The following is a 16,978-nucleotide window of genomic DNA, read 5'->3' as shown; positions in this document are numbered from 1 at the left end:
AGTCTGTGCTTGTATAGAATGGTGCGGCAAAGCTCAATACAATCTGAGAAATAAATACTTTCTATCTATTATTATGCATTTCTCTATCTATTCCCCATTCTCTTTCTCACTCTTGAAGTACAAATTCTCATTTTAAAGTATTTTGATTAATACTGTAGTACTCTGCCTTTTAAGAATAAAAATAGCAACATTTATGCTTGATTTGTTTTGTGTTTAAGCAAAGATTATCACATTTCTAGAAAAGGCACAGCAAAGGATTTTATTGTTCCTTCTGGCCAATTATCATCTTTCATGATATTATGATATTTCTTTCTTTTTTAATTTGTAAGAACACAGAGTTGTTCTAAAATTGGGCAATCCTAGAATTATATTTATAAAATATAAATAATCAAGTAACCATATTTTTTTTTATTAGGGTGACATGATGTTGGTTGGTTAGAGATGACACAATGTTGCTTGACTATGGATGACATGATAGCAGTGTTCCAGTATTTTAGAGACTACCACAAAGAATGGGGGCGGGTGTCACCTTATTTTCCAAAACATTAGAAGGCAAGACAAGAAACTATGAATGGAAACTAATCAAGGAGAGAAGCAACCTGGAAATAAGGAGACATTTTCTAACAATGAGAACAATTAAGCAGTGGAAAGATTGCCTTCAGAGGTTGTGGGTGCTCCAGAATTGGAGATTTTAAAGAAGAGACTGGATAGCCACTTGCCTGAAATGGTATAGGGCCTCCTGCTTAAGCAGTGAGTTGGACTAGAAGACCTTCATGGTTCCTTCCAATTCTATTCTGATTCTAAATGTTGCATATGGTCCTTGAAGCCACCCCAAAATTCAACTGATAATCCATAGAGACTTTGAAAATAGTGGGGTTTTTTAACACATTACAAGTGTTAAATAATGGCACTTGTAATCCATCTCACATGTAATTTGTATCTGCATAAACAGCCTGTCTTTCTTATTTTCCCCACCCTACTAAAGTTTCATCCCAATTTAAATCCTAGATCAATCTAGTCCCTCTATCCATCTGGTGCAGCGAATTCTGCTTTTTAATAAAACGTTATAATAAATTATAATAAAACTCTCTGCAACAGAGGGTATCTATCTCTTCTTTAAAATGTCCAGTGTTGGAGCATTCACAGCCTTTAGAGGCAGGTTGTTCCACTGATTAGTTGTTCTAACTGTCAGGAAATTTCTCCTTAGTTCTAGGTGGCTTCTCTCTTTGGTTAGTTTCCATCCATTGCTTCTTGTCCTGCCTTCAGGTGCTTTGGAGAATAGCTTGACTCCTCCCTCTTCTTTGTGGCAATCCCTGAGATATTGGAAGACTGCTATCATGTTACCCCTCGTCCTTTGTCCTTCTCATCTTATAATTCTTCTTCATGACAAAACACACAAAGTATTCCATACAATGTGTGGAGAAACACAAGATCATGTTTCACAGCAACATCTCTATAAACTATTCAGGACAGACATATAAGGTAAAATCTTGTAGAGTGGAAGGAAGGTAGTCTTTCAGATATTGGTGGTTTGCAATTCCCTGGGAGACTAGATTAAGAAGTATAGGTAGTCCTCAACTTACAATTATTTCTTTAATGACCATTCAAAGTTACAATGGCACTGAGAAAAGTGATTTATGACTGTTTTCACACTTATGACCATTGCAGCTTCCATGTGGTCACTTGATCAAAATTTGAATTCTTGACAATTGGTTCATGTTTATAACAGGTGCAATGTCCCAGGATCCTGTGATCCCCTTTTGTGGCCTTCTGACAAGCAAAGTCAATAGGGAAGTCAGATTCACTTAACTGCCATGTTACTAGCTTAACAATTACTGTGATTCACTTAACAACTGTAGCAAAAAAAGTTGTAAAATAGGGCAAAACTCATTTAACGTCTTTCTCACTTAGCAACATAAATTTTGGGCTCAATTGTGGTCATAGGTTGAGAACTACTTATATGCAAATCACTCTTGATGAAACGTAATACATTGCATTGCTCCAACCTAAAATAATTTCTCCATTCAAAATGCTAAGAGTAGTTGAATTGAAGCCTCAAAGTGAGTCAATATGTTGTAGATCACTGATTGCAAATCTTTTTATGTACCTGGTTAGATTAATAGCTTTCTAATCAAATCTCCAAACTGAATATTAGAGGAGGTCCTACAAAGACGAGGAGGCCAAACCATTTTCCAAAGCAGCAAAAGGCAAGAAAAGAAACAATGGATGGAAATTAAACAAGAAAAAAAGTGACTTTGGGGTAACATGATAGTGGTGTTCCAATATTTAAGGGTTTGCCACGAAGAAGAAGGCATCAACCTATTTTCCAAAGCACCAGAAAGCAATACAAGAAACAATAGATGGAAACTAATCAAGGAAAGAAGCAACCTGGAATTAAGGAGAAACTTCCTGAGAGAAAGAACATTCAACCAGTGGAACAACTTGCCTTCAGAAGTTGTGGGTACTCCAACAATGGAGGCTTTTAAGAAGGAACTGGATGGCCATTTGTCAAAAATGAAATTGAGAGGGGTTTGGACTAGAAGACTTCCAAGGTCCCTTCCAACTCAGTTATTCTGTTCTGTTGTGAACAGAGGAAGAGGCTGACCAGCAGCAAGATGGATGGACTCTTTTACAGTGGTGATAGGGGTGTCATTGGAAGACCTGAAGAACCAGGCTAGACACAGATCCTCCTGAATGTAGTCACTAAGGGCTGACACTATATAACCAGTTGTTCTCAACTGCCGTATGTTAATCAATCAATCAATCAATAATTGATAACTATTTCAAATAAACTACAGTTTATTTGCTCTCAGACATATGAACCTAATATTCTTTTTAAAGTATTTGATGTGTTGGGCAAACAATATGGGAGAAGATACATTTCAATGACATTTTGGTTAAGTAGCTTGAGGCAAAGTCAAAGCTAGAATTCCATGGTCCTGCCTAGTTCCCAAACAGGTAATCCTTGATTTATAACCACATTTGAGCCCCAAATTTCTGTTGCAAAGCAAGAAAGTTATTAAATGACTTTTGTCCCATTTTACGACTTCTCTTGCCACAATTGTTAAGTGAGTCCATTGACTTTGCTTGTCAGAAGGTCGCAAAAGATGATCACATTACACTGGGACACTGCAACTGTCATAAACATGAGCCAGTCACCAAATGTGTGAATTTTGATCACATCACCATAGGGATCCCGCAATGCTTATAAGTGTGAAAAATGGTAATAATTCACTGCCTTCATAACTTTAAACTGTCATTAAACGAATGAATATATATATATGGAGTCAAGCTGTCTCTGAGTCAAATTTGTCCCCACTGATTGATTCTATCCATTTTCTAGTTAGCACCATAGAAATGGCTTTTCACTGCAACCTCTGAGCTGGTGATTTGGTTTTTGTCTTTTGTTGCTTTGCAATGGTAGGGGGAAATTTGGAGCTGGTGATTTCCATGATTATTTAATTGAATTTTTTATAACTTCTATTCCCATTTTGGAGTCATCAGTGTATTTAACAGTGTTCAAGTCCCAATAGAATTTATGCAACTGATGCCTTAACAGTTCTATTACCTTCCATACAACTATGGAAATCACTATAATATTCTATGCTAAAACCTCCAGAGGTCTTCCAGAAGAGGAATCAATTAAATCTGAATGTTTTATATACACCCTGGTATTCTGTCAAAAGACAAGAAAATAGGAAGGCTCTGTTATTATGGCCAGCTTCTCTTTCATAATACACAAATCGGATTCAAATATTGATTCTCAGTTAACCTTCAAAGCCAACTTTTGTAATTTGAGGGAGAGAAAGAACATACAGTAGAACATACAATATCAGAGTTAGAAGGGACGTTGGAGGTCTTCTAGTCCAACTCCCTGCTCAAGCAGGAGACCCTATACCATTTCAGACAGCTGGCTGTTCAGTCTCTTCTTAAAAGCCTCCAGTGATGGAGCAACCACAACTTCTGAAAGCAAGATGTTCTGATAGAAACAATACAAGATCCTCTGGGAAATAAAGCCGTCAGCCATTTGATCACTCAAATTGAAATCTGGTCAACAGTCGCAATAATGTAGTAGAGAGAAATGGAAGGGTTAATGTGCAGAGGGAACATGGTCTTCAGAATGGGAATGATGCTGGTTCTGTTTTTTCTATTATTTCTCCCCAATGGAGTGAACATGTTGCATGCCTTTTCATGTACTAGACAAGATCCTCTCTACATCCCCCATGAATGGTATGAACCAGGTGATTTCCTCATTGGTGGGATGGTGTCTCATATCCATTACGTCTTCTTCAACATTTTCTTTAACAAACACCCTTCTCAGGAGCCACTTAACATCCCGATGTAAGTGGTTTTCATAACCCCCACGATAGACACTAGTTTATAAAAATACATATTATTTTACTGTGGGCTTTTCATGTTTATTTGATTGTTTACAAAGTATTTAATTCTGAAAGGATGGATGGATGAGTAGATGGATGGATGGATGGCTGAATGGATCAAAATAAACAATAGCCATTTGTTGAAATAAGCAACAAATGAAATGTTCAAGCTTCACTGTGAAGAGAATCTTGTCATATTATCAACCGAATACTTGGAAATTCAGCTGTGGTCTACTTTAGGACATAGAAGAATATTATTCAAAAAGGACACAATAACACGAAATCTGCACATATCGCTATGTCTCCTTCCTGACTTCCAGTTCTAATGCATAGTTTTTTAGTCTTCCATTTATAGAAGGAGAAAATGGAAGAACAGACTTTATTATGCCAGAGTTACATTTATAAAGAGATATAACACACATATTATTTTGAACTTTGTAAGGAATACATGATCTGAAAGTAGGAAAAAATGAGGTATAGAGTATATTGGAAAACCATCATAAAATAAGATGCTTAATGATCACGACCACATATACTGGGTTTAAATTTCTTCATATTACACCTTTTGCTAAAGATCAGAAGTACAGAGTTCAAATGTTGTCATCAGTAATCAAACTTTTGTTTGCTCTATTTTTTTCCTATACTGATTCTTTTATTAGTCCTTATATTCATATATAAGCGATACTGTTATAGGTTTCTATGCACATGTATAGATTTGATCCTGTTGAGATTATTTCTTAGTAATGGCTTTAGACATTTTGCCAGTTATGAATAAAATTATTTGGACAACCCAGCTTGGATGACTGATCCTCAGTATAATCAAAACAATCATGAAGAACCAAGCTATCAAAAGGAAGAAAGTGGAATTAAAATTCTGTTTTTACAACTGCTGCTGAGAACAACTCTCAGAAATCAAAGATTACTTTGGTTAAAAAGTTATCCAAACATGTTTCATGATATGGCATGAAAGCCTGAAGCTACAATCCATCCATGATTATCACAATACATTTTCAAAAAGGATGCTAATTTGATTCTTTACTTAAATTGTGTTCCTTTTGTATACTAAGGCACATACAATTCTCCATTCAAAGCTACATCAGTATGTCCTAAACATATTGATTTTGTGTGCTGTTTAAAACTATCATCTAACCAAAATGTCCTCCATTTCCAGAGTGGTGACCAAGTTCTACCAGCATATCCTAGCCTTGGTCTTTGCTATTGATGAGATCAATAACAATCCCAAGATTTTACCCAACGTTACTCTTGGGTTCCACATCTTTGACAGCTACGGTGATTCAAAGATGATTTACCGCACCATTTTGGACCTGCTCTTCACTTCATTCCAAAAGTTCATTCCAAACTACAAATGTGGTGGACCAAAAAATGTAATAGGAGTTATTGGGGGATTTGCCTCTGATACAACCTCCCGCATGGCAGATATCTTGTATCTTTATAAGATTCCACAGGTAATAAATGAGAATATCTCCATTTTTATTAATTCTTCCCCTTCGTTAACAGTATAGCAGTATAATGGTCTTTTAGTTTAGAGTGATGTGATAAGGTGTAAACAAAAAGAGCTGAATTGATTTCAGTATTTACATTATCATATTCATAAATGCATGCACTAGTTTCGGATGGTGTCATACTATGATTTAAATTAGGCATGACTAATTGGAATATTAGGAGCCAGTTTGTTGTAGCAGTTAAAGCACCAGGGTGGAAACCTAGTGATAGGATTTCTAATCCTTTTTTGAAATGAAGCCAGCTGGATGATTTTGGGCCAGTCACGCTAGGAAGAAAACAAGAGCAAACTACTGGATGAGCAGCAAAATGACTCAAGCTAACAATAATTTGTTTAATTGCCATTATTCAACCTTCAGACACCTTTGTCTGGATGACTGAGAGTCTTCATCAACATACTTGTACTGGCATTTCTGAATAAGAAAAGATGTGCTTAAATCAATCAATGAAGCAATAATTTGTAATAAATAACAAAATAGAATCCCTGCTTGAACTCTGAAGTTTTCACTTTTTTTTTCTTTTGAGAAGATTTCATATGGCTCATTTGAACCAGTATCCAATGATCAGATCCATTCTGCTACTTTTCTCCGCATGGTTCCCAGTGAATTACTTCAGTATCAAGGACTTGTCCAATTGCTTCTGTATTTCCAATGGTGGTGGATTGGACTCATGGCTACAGATGATGAGAGTGGAACTTATTTCTTACGAACTGTTGAACAAATACTTTTACAAAAAGGAATCTGTCCAGCTTTCTCAGAAAGGTTGACAAAACATATCTATTTTTTTGATAAAATAGATACAATGATCTTTGACAGAATTGACATTTTAAAGAATTTTATGTTCAGTACAGCTAAAGTTGTCATTGTTCATGGAGAAACTGCATCCATTATTTGGTTGACAGTTGCTATACAAACAAGTCAGACCATGCATTACATATTTCCATGGGAAAAAGGGAAATACAGTCCAAAAAGGGTATGGGTTACTACAGCCCAAATTGATTTCACCTTATTTCACTTTCAAAAGATTCTTGATGTTAAACCCCAAATCTTCCATGGAGCTCTTTCTTTCAATATTCACTCAAAGCAAATTAAAGGTTTTCAACAATTTCTTGAGACTGTAAATCCTTTTTGGGAAGAAAAAGATGGTTTTATCCATGAATTCTGGCAACAAGCATTCAACTGTTTCCTTTTCAAAATGAATCTCTTAAATCTCGTCTTTAAACCATGTACTGGAAAGGAAACTTTAAAGGATCTTCCTGCACCATTCTTTGAAATGAGCATGCTAGGTCATGGTTATAGTATCTATAATGCTGTCTATGCATTGGCTCATACCTTACATGCAATGGACTCAACCAAAATCAAGGACCGACCAGCACAGCATGGAGGCAGACTGTCACCTCACAATATGAAACCTTGGCAGGTAACATTATTTGAATGACCAAAGGCAGTATTTAAAAATATTGACAAGATCCAGCTGACTTTTTCTGTTCTTGGATGTTAGGTAGGGTCATATCCACTTGGTGCTTTAATTGGGAGCTCACCAGAAGATCCAAAAATTATATGGTAGATTCTAAAACACAAAAGACCTCCATAGTGTTTCCAGAAGCCTGAATGGACTTGTAAATAACAGAATAACAGAGTTGGAAGGGACTTTGGAAATCTAGTCCAACCCCCTGCTCAAGCAGGAAACCCTGCAACATTTCAGACAAATGGTTGTCCAATCTCTTCTTAAAAATATCCAATATTGGAGCACCCACAACTTCTGAAAGCAAGTCATGCCAGTAATTAATTGTTCTAACTGTCACAAATTTTCTCCTTATTTCTAGGATTAGTTTCCATCCATTGCTTCTTGTCCAGCTCTCAGGTGCTTTGGAGAGTACATATGTTGACCCCCTCTTCTTTGTGGCAGTACCTTAGATATTGGAATACTGCTATCATATCACCCTTAGTCCTTTTCAATGTGTGTTGATCTCAACTTAAGCAAGTCTTTCAGATACAGAATAACAGAGTTGGAAGGGATCTTGTAGATCATCTAGTCCAATCCCCTACTCAAGCAGGAGACTCTATACGATTTCTGAGGGCAAGCTCTTCCATTGGTTGATTATTCCCACTGTCAGAAAATTTCTCCTTATTTCTAGGTTGAATCTCTCCTTGATCAGTTTCCATCCATTGTTTCTTGTCTGGTTTTCAGCACTTTTAAAAATAGGTTGATCCCCTCCTCTCTATGACAGACCCTCAAATCTTGGACACTGGTATCATGTCACCCCTGGTCCTTCTCTTCACTAGACTAACCATGCCCAATTCTTGCAACTGTTCTTCATATGTTTTAGCCTCCAGACCCCTAATCATCTTTGATCCTCTTCTCTATGCTCTTTCTAGAGTCTCAACATCTTTTTAGAGTGTGGTGACCAAAACTGGATGCAGTATTGTAGGTGTGGTCTTACTAAGGCTTTATAGAGTGGTATTAGTACCTTACATGATCTTGATTCAATTCCTCTCTTGATGCAATTTAGGATTGCATTGGCTTTTTGGCTGTCGCCACACACTACTGACTCATATTTAATTGATTGTCCACTAGGACTCCAAGATCCCTTTCACAAGTACTGCTATTAAGCCAGATTTCACCTAATCTGTATGTGTACTTTTGGTTTTTCTTGCCTAAGACTTTACTTTTCTCTACGTTGAATTTCATTTTGTTGTATAGGGCCCATTATTCAAGTCTGTCAAGATCTTTTTGGATCCTGAGCTTGTCTTCTGGGATGTTGGCTATTCCAGCCAGATCAGTGTTATCTGCAAATTTGATGAGTTCCCCCTATATTCCCTCTTTTCAGTCATTTATGAAGATATTGACAAGTACTGGGCCTAAGACAGAACCTTGTGGCACCCCGCTGCTTACTTCCCTCCATGTAGATGTAGTACCATTAAGGATGACTCATTGCGTATGGTTTGTCAGCCAGTTACAATTCCATCTGGAGGGGATGCTGTCTATTCCACCTTTTTCTAGATTACCAAGAAGTAAGTTGTGGTCTACTTTGCCAAATGCCTTGTTGAAATCTAAGTATACCATGTCCACAGCATTTCATTGGTCTACTAATTTAGTCACTTTGTCAAAGAATGAAATAAGATTGGTTTGGCATCATCTGTTTTTAACAAACCCATACTGATTTCTAGTTATAACTTTATTTATTTCTAGGTGTTTGCAGATCTGCTTTTTGATTATTGATGTTAGGCTGATTGGTCTGTAGTTTCCCGGGTTTGTTTTTCTTTTTCCTTTTTTTGAAGATGGGAACCACATCAGTTCTTTTCCAGACCTCTGGTAGTTTCCTGATGCTCCAGGGTTTTTGAAAGATATGGTACAATGCTTCTGAGATGACATCTGCCAGTTCCTTCAGAACTTTAGGATGCAATCAATCAGGTCCTGGTTATTTATATTCATCAAGATCAGATAGGTGTTCTTTAACCATGTCCTTGCTTATTTTAATTTTTATTTCTAGTCTTTCTTTTTCAGTTAGGTTTTTGGTAGGTTGGGCTATTGTTTCTTTTTGTGTGAAGACTGATGTAAAGAATGAGTTAAGCAGCTTTGCTTTCTCTCTATTGCCTGCTACTTCCTTGCCATTCTCTCTCTTAAGTGGACCTACCATTTCCTTGACTTTTTTCTTGTTGTTTATATGTTGAGAGAATTTTTTTTATTATCTTTGACTTTTGTTGCAAGTCTGTTTTTCATTCTGAGCCTTTGCTTTCCTGACTTCATCTTTGCAGTTTCGGGCTATCTGCTGATAGTCTGTCTTAGTTATGTGTCCCTCTTTCCATTTTTTGTAACTGTTCTTTTTGTCTTTCAATTTATCAGAGAGATTTTTGTGCAACCATGCTGGTTTCTTCTTGGATTTCTTGTTTTTCTTTTTCAGTGGTATTGTGCTGGACTGGGCTTTTATGATCATATTTTTCAGAGTTTCCCAAGCTTCTTGATTTGTTTTCCCCTTTAGGATTTTCATCTTTCCCAAGCTCTCTCTGAATTTTTTAAAGTCAGCTTTTTTAAAATCTAAGACTCTGGTATGATTATATTCTTTGTTTGTGTTTGCATTATATTGAATTCCAATATGACATGGTGACTCTCACCCAAGGTTAAACAAATCAAGCACTGTTTAGGATGTCATTGATTATTTTTAGAAACCAAAAAGCACTTTATATTAAGAATACAGGTATATCTATTCTTTTAATGCATCGAATGGTTTTACTGCATAATCTAAAGAACTGAGTTTTTATTGGGAAGATTTTAATTAGGGCAAAGCAATGGTTAATAATTCTGTTGTGAACTATGATTCCATAAGTCACTATCCACCCACACCTTCATAGAGGAAGATGGGGAATTCTTTTCATTTTTCTTTCAATCCAGTATTCTGGGAAGAAAATGATGCAGTGGAGAATAAAGATTCTATCTAACTTGCCCAGCAGTAGGATCACTCTCTGAAAACACAACTGAACTTAATGAAATTATACGTGGAGGGGATAAAACAGCAAAATAAAAAAGATTTTTGAAAATTGGCCCAATCTAGCCCCCCCCCCCCGAAAAAAAATGAGGGGAAAAAACCTATTGGCTCAGAATGTTGTCAACAGTTCTATTTTATGCTCCACAAAATCCTTCTTTTAGCTCACATGACCAAAAGTCGAGCTATTATTAAAGGGATGAAAAGAATTTCAGAAAGTATGTTGTACAGATTTTCACTAACTTGTTTTTAAGTGTGAAAAGCTTGTAAAGATAGGGCCTAACAAAGACCCAATGGAAGCTAATCAAAGACATAGAGAGACAGACATGTGTATTAAGCTCATGTACCTCCTGCTCAAAGTACCTTTATTAAACAACAAGTAAGAGGAAGTCTGTTGATATCAGCTGGCAGTTTAGTCCATGAAAAAATGGACAATTTCCATTCCATGGCTTAAGTCATACCAATAACTCATAGGTATATGTCAGTGATATGTTTCTGATCTCCCAAAGTTCTTCTTCATTTCTAGGGGAGTCTACCATATTTTCCCCAGATAATTTGTCCATTTGACAAATTTCAGTCTCTTTCTGGAATGCCTGGAACTGGGATATTTCTAGAATGTTTACATCATGCTAGTCCATGTGTGAATAAATCTGTTTCTCAGTGAAACATTTAGAAAAGATTCATCTCCTTTCTTTGAGATTCTTATTTGTAGATATTTATGATCACATATAAATGGAAAGTGTGTATGTATATTTAAATAAAGGGAGGGTGTGGATGTTATTTAAATGAAGGAAATATCTCATGTACATACTTTCTCATCTGAATTTTGCTAATTAGAGTAAGTCCTAAAGCTCTTCCTGAATTTGTTACTTAAACATTTAAAGAAAAGAATGATGACATTGGTAATGTTATCCATTCAGTCATGTCTGACTCTTGGAGATTCTATGGGCCAGGTCTCCCCACATTTTCTAATCTTGCACTATTTTGTTGCTCTGGCTATTGTCAGCTTTAATGGAATCCAGCCATCATGTTCTTTGTCACCCTGGTTTCCTTTTACCTCTAACTCTTCCAAACATAATTGCTTTCTCCAGTGAATTCCCCCTCAGGACATGGCCAAAATAAGTGAGGTGCAGTTTTGTAATTAAAAAAAAGAATAGAATCAAAGTAAACACTTACTATGTTAATCATTGACTTATTGTGTGATTTGCCTATCAAACAGGAGGCATTTGCTGGAAAAAAGAGAAAAGACATTGCAATCCTTTATAGCCCATTACATTATTTTTCCTTCTTCTACAGCTTGATTCATTCCTTAGGAGGATTTCATTCAACAATAGTGCTGGAGATGAAATCATGTTTAATGAACATGGAGAATTTGCAAGTGGATTTGATATTACAAACTTGGTCACTTTTTCTAATAATTCCTATATCAAGGTCCACGTTGGAAGGCTGGATCCTCACAAAGGGTTTATTATTGATGAGGACAAAATTGAATGGGAGAGAGATTTCACTCAGGTGGGAAATTATCTGTACTGCTTTTGAAAGAACAATATTCATTGTAATGATGCTAGTAGATCTGGACAATGATTCCTGGCCCAGAGAAGACCTTTTTGACCCCACAGAAAGCTCTTCCTGTAAAGAAACTATAGAACCAGTTGAACTGGAAACATACATTGTCTGAGTACACAGAAGACCGTCAATTCCAAGCCCAGGTTAACAAACATAATTCCTCCATTTGTACAGCATGTTGTACCCAAACACATGAACCAATATAATGACTTAATGCAATAGCCTATTTTATGAAACATGCTCTTATAAGACCTTGTTCTAGACAAGCTCAAGACCAATTTTATTTTGATTTAATTTTTAGAATGGAATGGAATGGAATGGAATAGCTTTATTAGCCAAGTGTCATTAGACATACAAAGAATTTGTCTCTGAATTTATCATATTGTGTAAACTCACTGTGTAACAATAATTGGAAAACAATTAGTTATCCAAGTGTGCTTTAGAAATCTGGAAAAATTATTAAATCACTGGGTTATTTTATTTTGTGCTATTTTAGTTGAAACATCCATCACTCCAAGTATAAAAATCTTCATTGAAGAGATACAATTTCCTGTTCTGGAAACACATAATAGATAGTTCCTGCAAATACATCTAGTGAAATATCAAACGTGGGATGGATCCTTCAAAGATTTCCTTAATACAAGAGCAATTTCTATATTTTTGGATAGGTACCACCTCTTTCCCTGTGTAATGAAAAGTGCCATCCTGGCTACAGTAAGAAAAAGAAGGAGGGGGAGAAATTTTGCTGCTATGATTGTGCTCCATGTCCAGATGGAATGTTCTCAAACGAGGAGGGTAGGACACATTGTGCAAAGTTATAAGTCGTGTTTTAGGGGGAAAATGCAAGAATACATTCTCCAACTTCAGTATGAACATTAAGTACTTTTAAAAAGTTAAATGATGTAGAATGTAAATTTCCCTATATAAATATTTATTTATTTAGAGAACACATTTGTTGATCTTCCAACATTTCTCCACAGGCACTTCACTGTTAGAATCATTCTTTTCATAATAAATGAATATCACAAATAATACTTCATAATAACTTTTAATAACAGCTAATCTTCAACTCTAGAAGACAATTGAGTAAGATCCAGGCACTGAATTTAACAGTTTAAGGTCAAGAATGAATAAATAAGGAAAGGGAGTAATTAATACAATTTTATAGCTAACAGAGAGAGAACTGAAGATTCATTCTGTAAGGTTGTAGATGTGTTCTGGAAGAATGTGATTGATTGTATGATTAATTGAAAATTGCCTTTGTGGGCACCAAGTAAAGGAACTATTTGTCCATTTCAAGGCATGTTATGTGAACATTTAAAAAGTAGTAATTGCCAAAAGCTACTAGAAAAATATCTGAAGAACCTTCCTGGCTAATTTAAAGGATTTGTTCCTAAACCATGAGATAGAAAGAAGGATCTGCAACCTGCTGAAAAAAAAGGGATAAAAGACAAATTGCAATTTTACACACATACTCCAATCAATCAATAAATAAAAGCTTTACCTACAAATAATAGGGCAACATTCAGAGCCATTTAATATAAGAATACTTTCCTGCATCATATTAATTGCATGAATATACATCTGGGTCTCTGTGAACATGTTACACCATAGGATTTAAATTGTGATTCTTTCTGAGTAATTGTATGTTTGTTGATTTCAGATACAGCAAAATGTTTCAGTTGCCCAGAGGGTCACTATCCAAACAAATTCCAGGATCAATGCCTTCCTAAAATTCCAAACTTTCTTGGTTTTGAAGATCCTTTGGCTATCATTGCAATTTTCTCAGCACTTTTACTTTCTCTGATCACAGTTCTTGCGCTAGGCATCTTCTTGAAGCACCATAATACAGCCATTGTGAAAGCCAACAATCAAAGTCTCACTTATCTTCTTCTCATCTCCCTCCTTTTGTGTTTCCTCTGTCCCTTGCTGTTTATTGGAAGGCCTAACCAAGCAACTTGCTTTCTTCGCCAGACCACTTTTGGTTTCATCTTTTCTGTCTCCCTTTCTAGCATTCTGGCCAAAACAATTTCTGTGGTCTTGGCTTTCATGGCTACCAAACCAGGATCCAGGATGAGGAAATGGGTGGGGAAAAGACTGGCCTATTCCATTGTGTTCACCTGCTCCATATTTCAAGCAGGAATCTGTGTTCTGTGGCTGGCATTTTACCCCCCATTCCTTGATGTGGATATGCACTCAATGACTGAGGAAGTTATCATTTTATGTAATGAAAACTCAGTTACCATGTTTTATTGCATTTTGAGCTACATGGGTTTTCTGGCTATTATCTGTTTCACTGTGGCCTTTCTAGCCAGGAAGTTGCCAGACAGTTTTAATGAAGCTAAGTTCATCACATTCAGCATGCTGGTATTTTGCAGCGTTTGGTTGTCATTCATCCCAACCTATTTGTGCACTAAAGGAAAATACATGGTGGTTGTGGAGATCTTCTCCATATTGGCCTCCAGTGCTGGGTTATTCAGTTGCATCTTTTTTCCTAAATGCTATATTATTGTGGTAAGACCTGAATTGAATAATCGAGAACAGCTTATTCAAAGAAAGATATAAATTTTAAAGAAATTTGTGGGCTTAGCCAAGGTACTGTAGACTATAATCTAGATGTCCATGGTGCAGTTCCACACCCTTACATCCAGGAAGACAAGTTAGTTATATGTGATTGTGTGACTCATGAACCTCTGGTATTTCTCATCTCTTGTATAAGTAATAAGTTGATGTGAGTATTGTAAATTAATTATGACAGAGTATGCTAGAAAATTGTTTCTTAATTATCTCTTGCTTGGATATATAGATAAATAAAATATATTTTTGTGCATATTTCTGCATTATGGGGACATGCCTTCAGAAACAATGGGTGATTTTGAGAAGTAGTCTAGAAGAAGACTTTTCTTTGATGACATATTCATATCTGCTAGAAGACAGGCTGCTGTCACCATGATATAGCTAGGCCATCAGAAATGAGCAAAACCTTCTCTTTTCTTTTCTTCTTTTTTGTACTTTTGTACTTATATAATTGTCTTTTTACAATATTAATATAATTCCAAGATGCATATAAAAAAAGGAAACATAGAAAAGACAAAAAAAATCTACAATTATGCAAAGAAAAAGTTGGGCAGTAATAAATTAACAACATCACCAAATGGATCGTTTTAAGAAATTTGATTACAACAAAGGAATGACATTCTATGGTTTTTGGAAAGGGAAAATTAGATAGCCAGGAGCTACATTTGGGTACACTTCCTTCACACCATGTTAATATGATTATTATGCAACTTTATGCTTTAATAACTGATGGGAAATTAGACAGTTCCAAAGATTTTTTAAATAATGCACTCAGGTGGTAAAATGAATATGCCAACTCTTCAAGAGAGCACATTTGGATCATTTCCACGACAACTATCATATAATGCATTATACTATATACACCAATAATTATAAATCATTCAACTTTCTTATAATAACAATTATTCTGCCACCTGTATTGCTTTGAAGTCATGAACTTAATTTCTAGATGATGAAATAGAGGAAAAATAAACACACCAAAAATGTCTTCAATGGAATTTAATTAGTTTAATTTAATTTAATTTAATTTAATTATTTAATTTGGCAGGAGAATGACCACCTTGGTTCTGCTTGGACAGTTCTATGATCTTTGAGCAGCACCAACCAAAATGTCTTTTTTTTTATGAGCATGGATATATTGCAAACTGGGAGCACAATGCTTTCAGAACTCTATTCTTGGTGTTCTGTTTAGAACTAGAACCTAAGGATCCTCAATTTCTATTCTGCCAAATACATTTCTTCCAAGGGATTTTTCAAGAAACCATCTTCTCCTCTTAAGTTATTTTAATGTTTTTATGAAACAATTGACTTTCTGTAGACCAATATGAGTAACCTGGTGGCTGACTAGAAATCCAAAAAGTCTATGACATATTGGAAGTATCTTTTATTCACCTGGGATGAAGGAGACAGTGCATAGTAATCTATGGAGCTAAGAAGTGGATTCATCCAAACCACATTATATTGAAGTATTCTTGGTTATAGGTTTTGTCCCCAAATATATTTTATATAGTGAGAGCATTCATCATTAGCTTCCAAATAGTGGTGTCACGAGGTAATGAAATGTGTATTTTTTGTTATGTGTGTTGCATGCCCAGCGCGGCCCAGCGCTGTGGCGGCTCGGCGGTCCGAGGAAGATCTGCGACCCGGGGCTGTGGCGATCTAGTGGCCCGACGCGATGGCGGCCTATTTCCCCCCCTTTTTATGGGGTTTAAAGACCTGGGAATTTACCGCCTTTCCTCAATCCATCTTGCCCCGTTTGAGATTGCCACCACGAGGACTTTCTCCCCTCCCCTACTCTGCTGATGGACCTCTGATACGACTGTGGACTGTATTCGAGGAGGGAACTGCTGGCCCTGCGCGACTCCCCCATCGTGCAGGCATGGCCCAATACCATTCTAAGGGTCGGCCTTGCTGAAGGGGTCTGGAACCCCGAGAGGTGGCATTCAGCGACAGCACTGAGGGAACTAAGAAGAAGGAAATTACGGGTCTTCTTAGAGGGGTGTTTTACTAAATTCTTAGGGGGTTCGGGGTTGGCCCGAGAGGAACTAGGGGAGTCCTCTCTGAGGCCAAGGCCAGTCCTGTCTGGGGGGCACGGAGTGGTAAGGGAGGAGACTGGGGAGCTGGCGGAGGGTGGTGTGATAGGTACGGTCAGCGGGAGGGGCAGATATGGCGGGAGCAGAGGACCATATCGGGTTTTGGGAGCACGCACACGCTGCTTACAAGCTTGTGGATGCTCCAATCCTCAGGGCTCTCCTCGACCTCCAGGGACCTCAGATCCTCAGGCCCGGGACCATCGGCTGATGCTATGCAATGCCAGGTCCGTGGTGAATAAGGCCCCCCTCATCCAAGAACTTATTCATGAGGGGGGAGCGGACCTGGCAGGTATCACCGAGACCTGGTTGGGCATAGAGGGGGGAGTTCCCCTTGTTGACCTGTGCCCGCCAGGTTTCCA

At 36.9% G+C, this 16,978-nt stretch overlaps 1 protein-coding gene across 1 annotated transcript; it reads left to right on the top strand.

Annotated features, from left to right (window-relative positions):
- Positions 1–4,174: 4,174 nt before the first annotated feature.
- LOC107289423 (vomeronasal type-2 receptor 26-like) lies at positions 4,175–14,514 on the top strand. The gene is made up of 6 exons (XM_015818181.1): positions 4,175–4,341; positions 5,551–5,845; positions 6,429–7,319; positions 11,680–11,895; positions 12,618–12,744; positions 13,613–14,514. The coding sequence occupies exons 1-6, from the start codon at positions 4,175–4,177 to the stop codon at positions 14,512–14,514; spliced, it is 2,598 nt and encodes an 865-aa protein (XP_015673667.1).
- The last annotated feature ends 2,464 nt before the right edge of the window (positions 14,515–16,978 follow it).

This window comes from Protobothrops mucrosquamatus, unplaced genomic scaffold, assembly GCF_001527695.2.
Source record: "Protobothrops mucrosquamatus isolate PMUCROS unplaced genomic scaffold, P.Mucros_1.0 scaffold695, whole genome shotgun sequence".
In the NCBI taxonomy this organism is placed as follows: domain Eukaryota; kingdom Metazoa; phylum Chordata; class Lepidosauria; order Squamata; family Viperidae; genus Protobothrops; species Protobothrops mucrosquamatus.
Note: the sequence above shows the minus strand (reverse complement) of the source record. Positions and strands in the feature narration are given on the sequence as shown.

Bases quoted from the DNA above. Each gene is read 5' to 3' on its own strand.
- LOC107289423 (XM_015818181.1), top strand. From the start codon at position 4,175: ATGTTGCATGCCTTTTCATGTACTAGACAAGATCCTCTCTACATCCCC. The intron at 4,342-5,550 runs GTAAGTGGTTTT...CTCCATTTCCAG, and splicing joins GAGCCACTTAACATCCCGAT to AGTGGTGACCAAGTTCTACC. The intron at 12,745-13,612 runs GTAGGACACATT...TGTTGATTTCAG, and splicing joins AATGTTCTCAAACGAGGAGG to ATACAGCAAAATGTTTCAGT.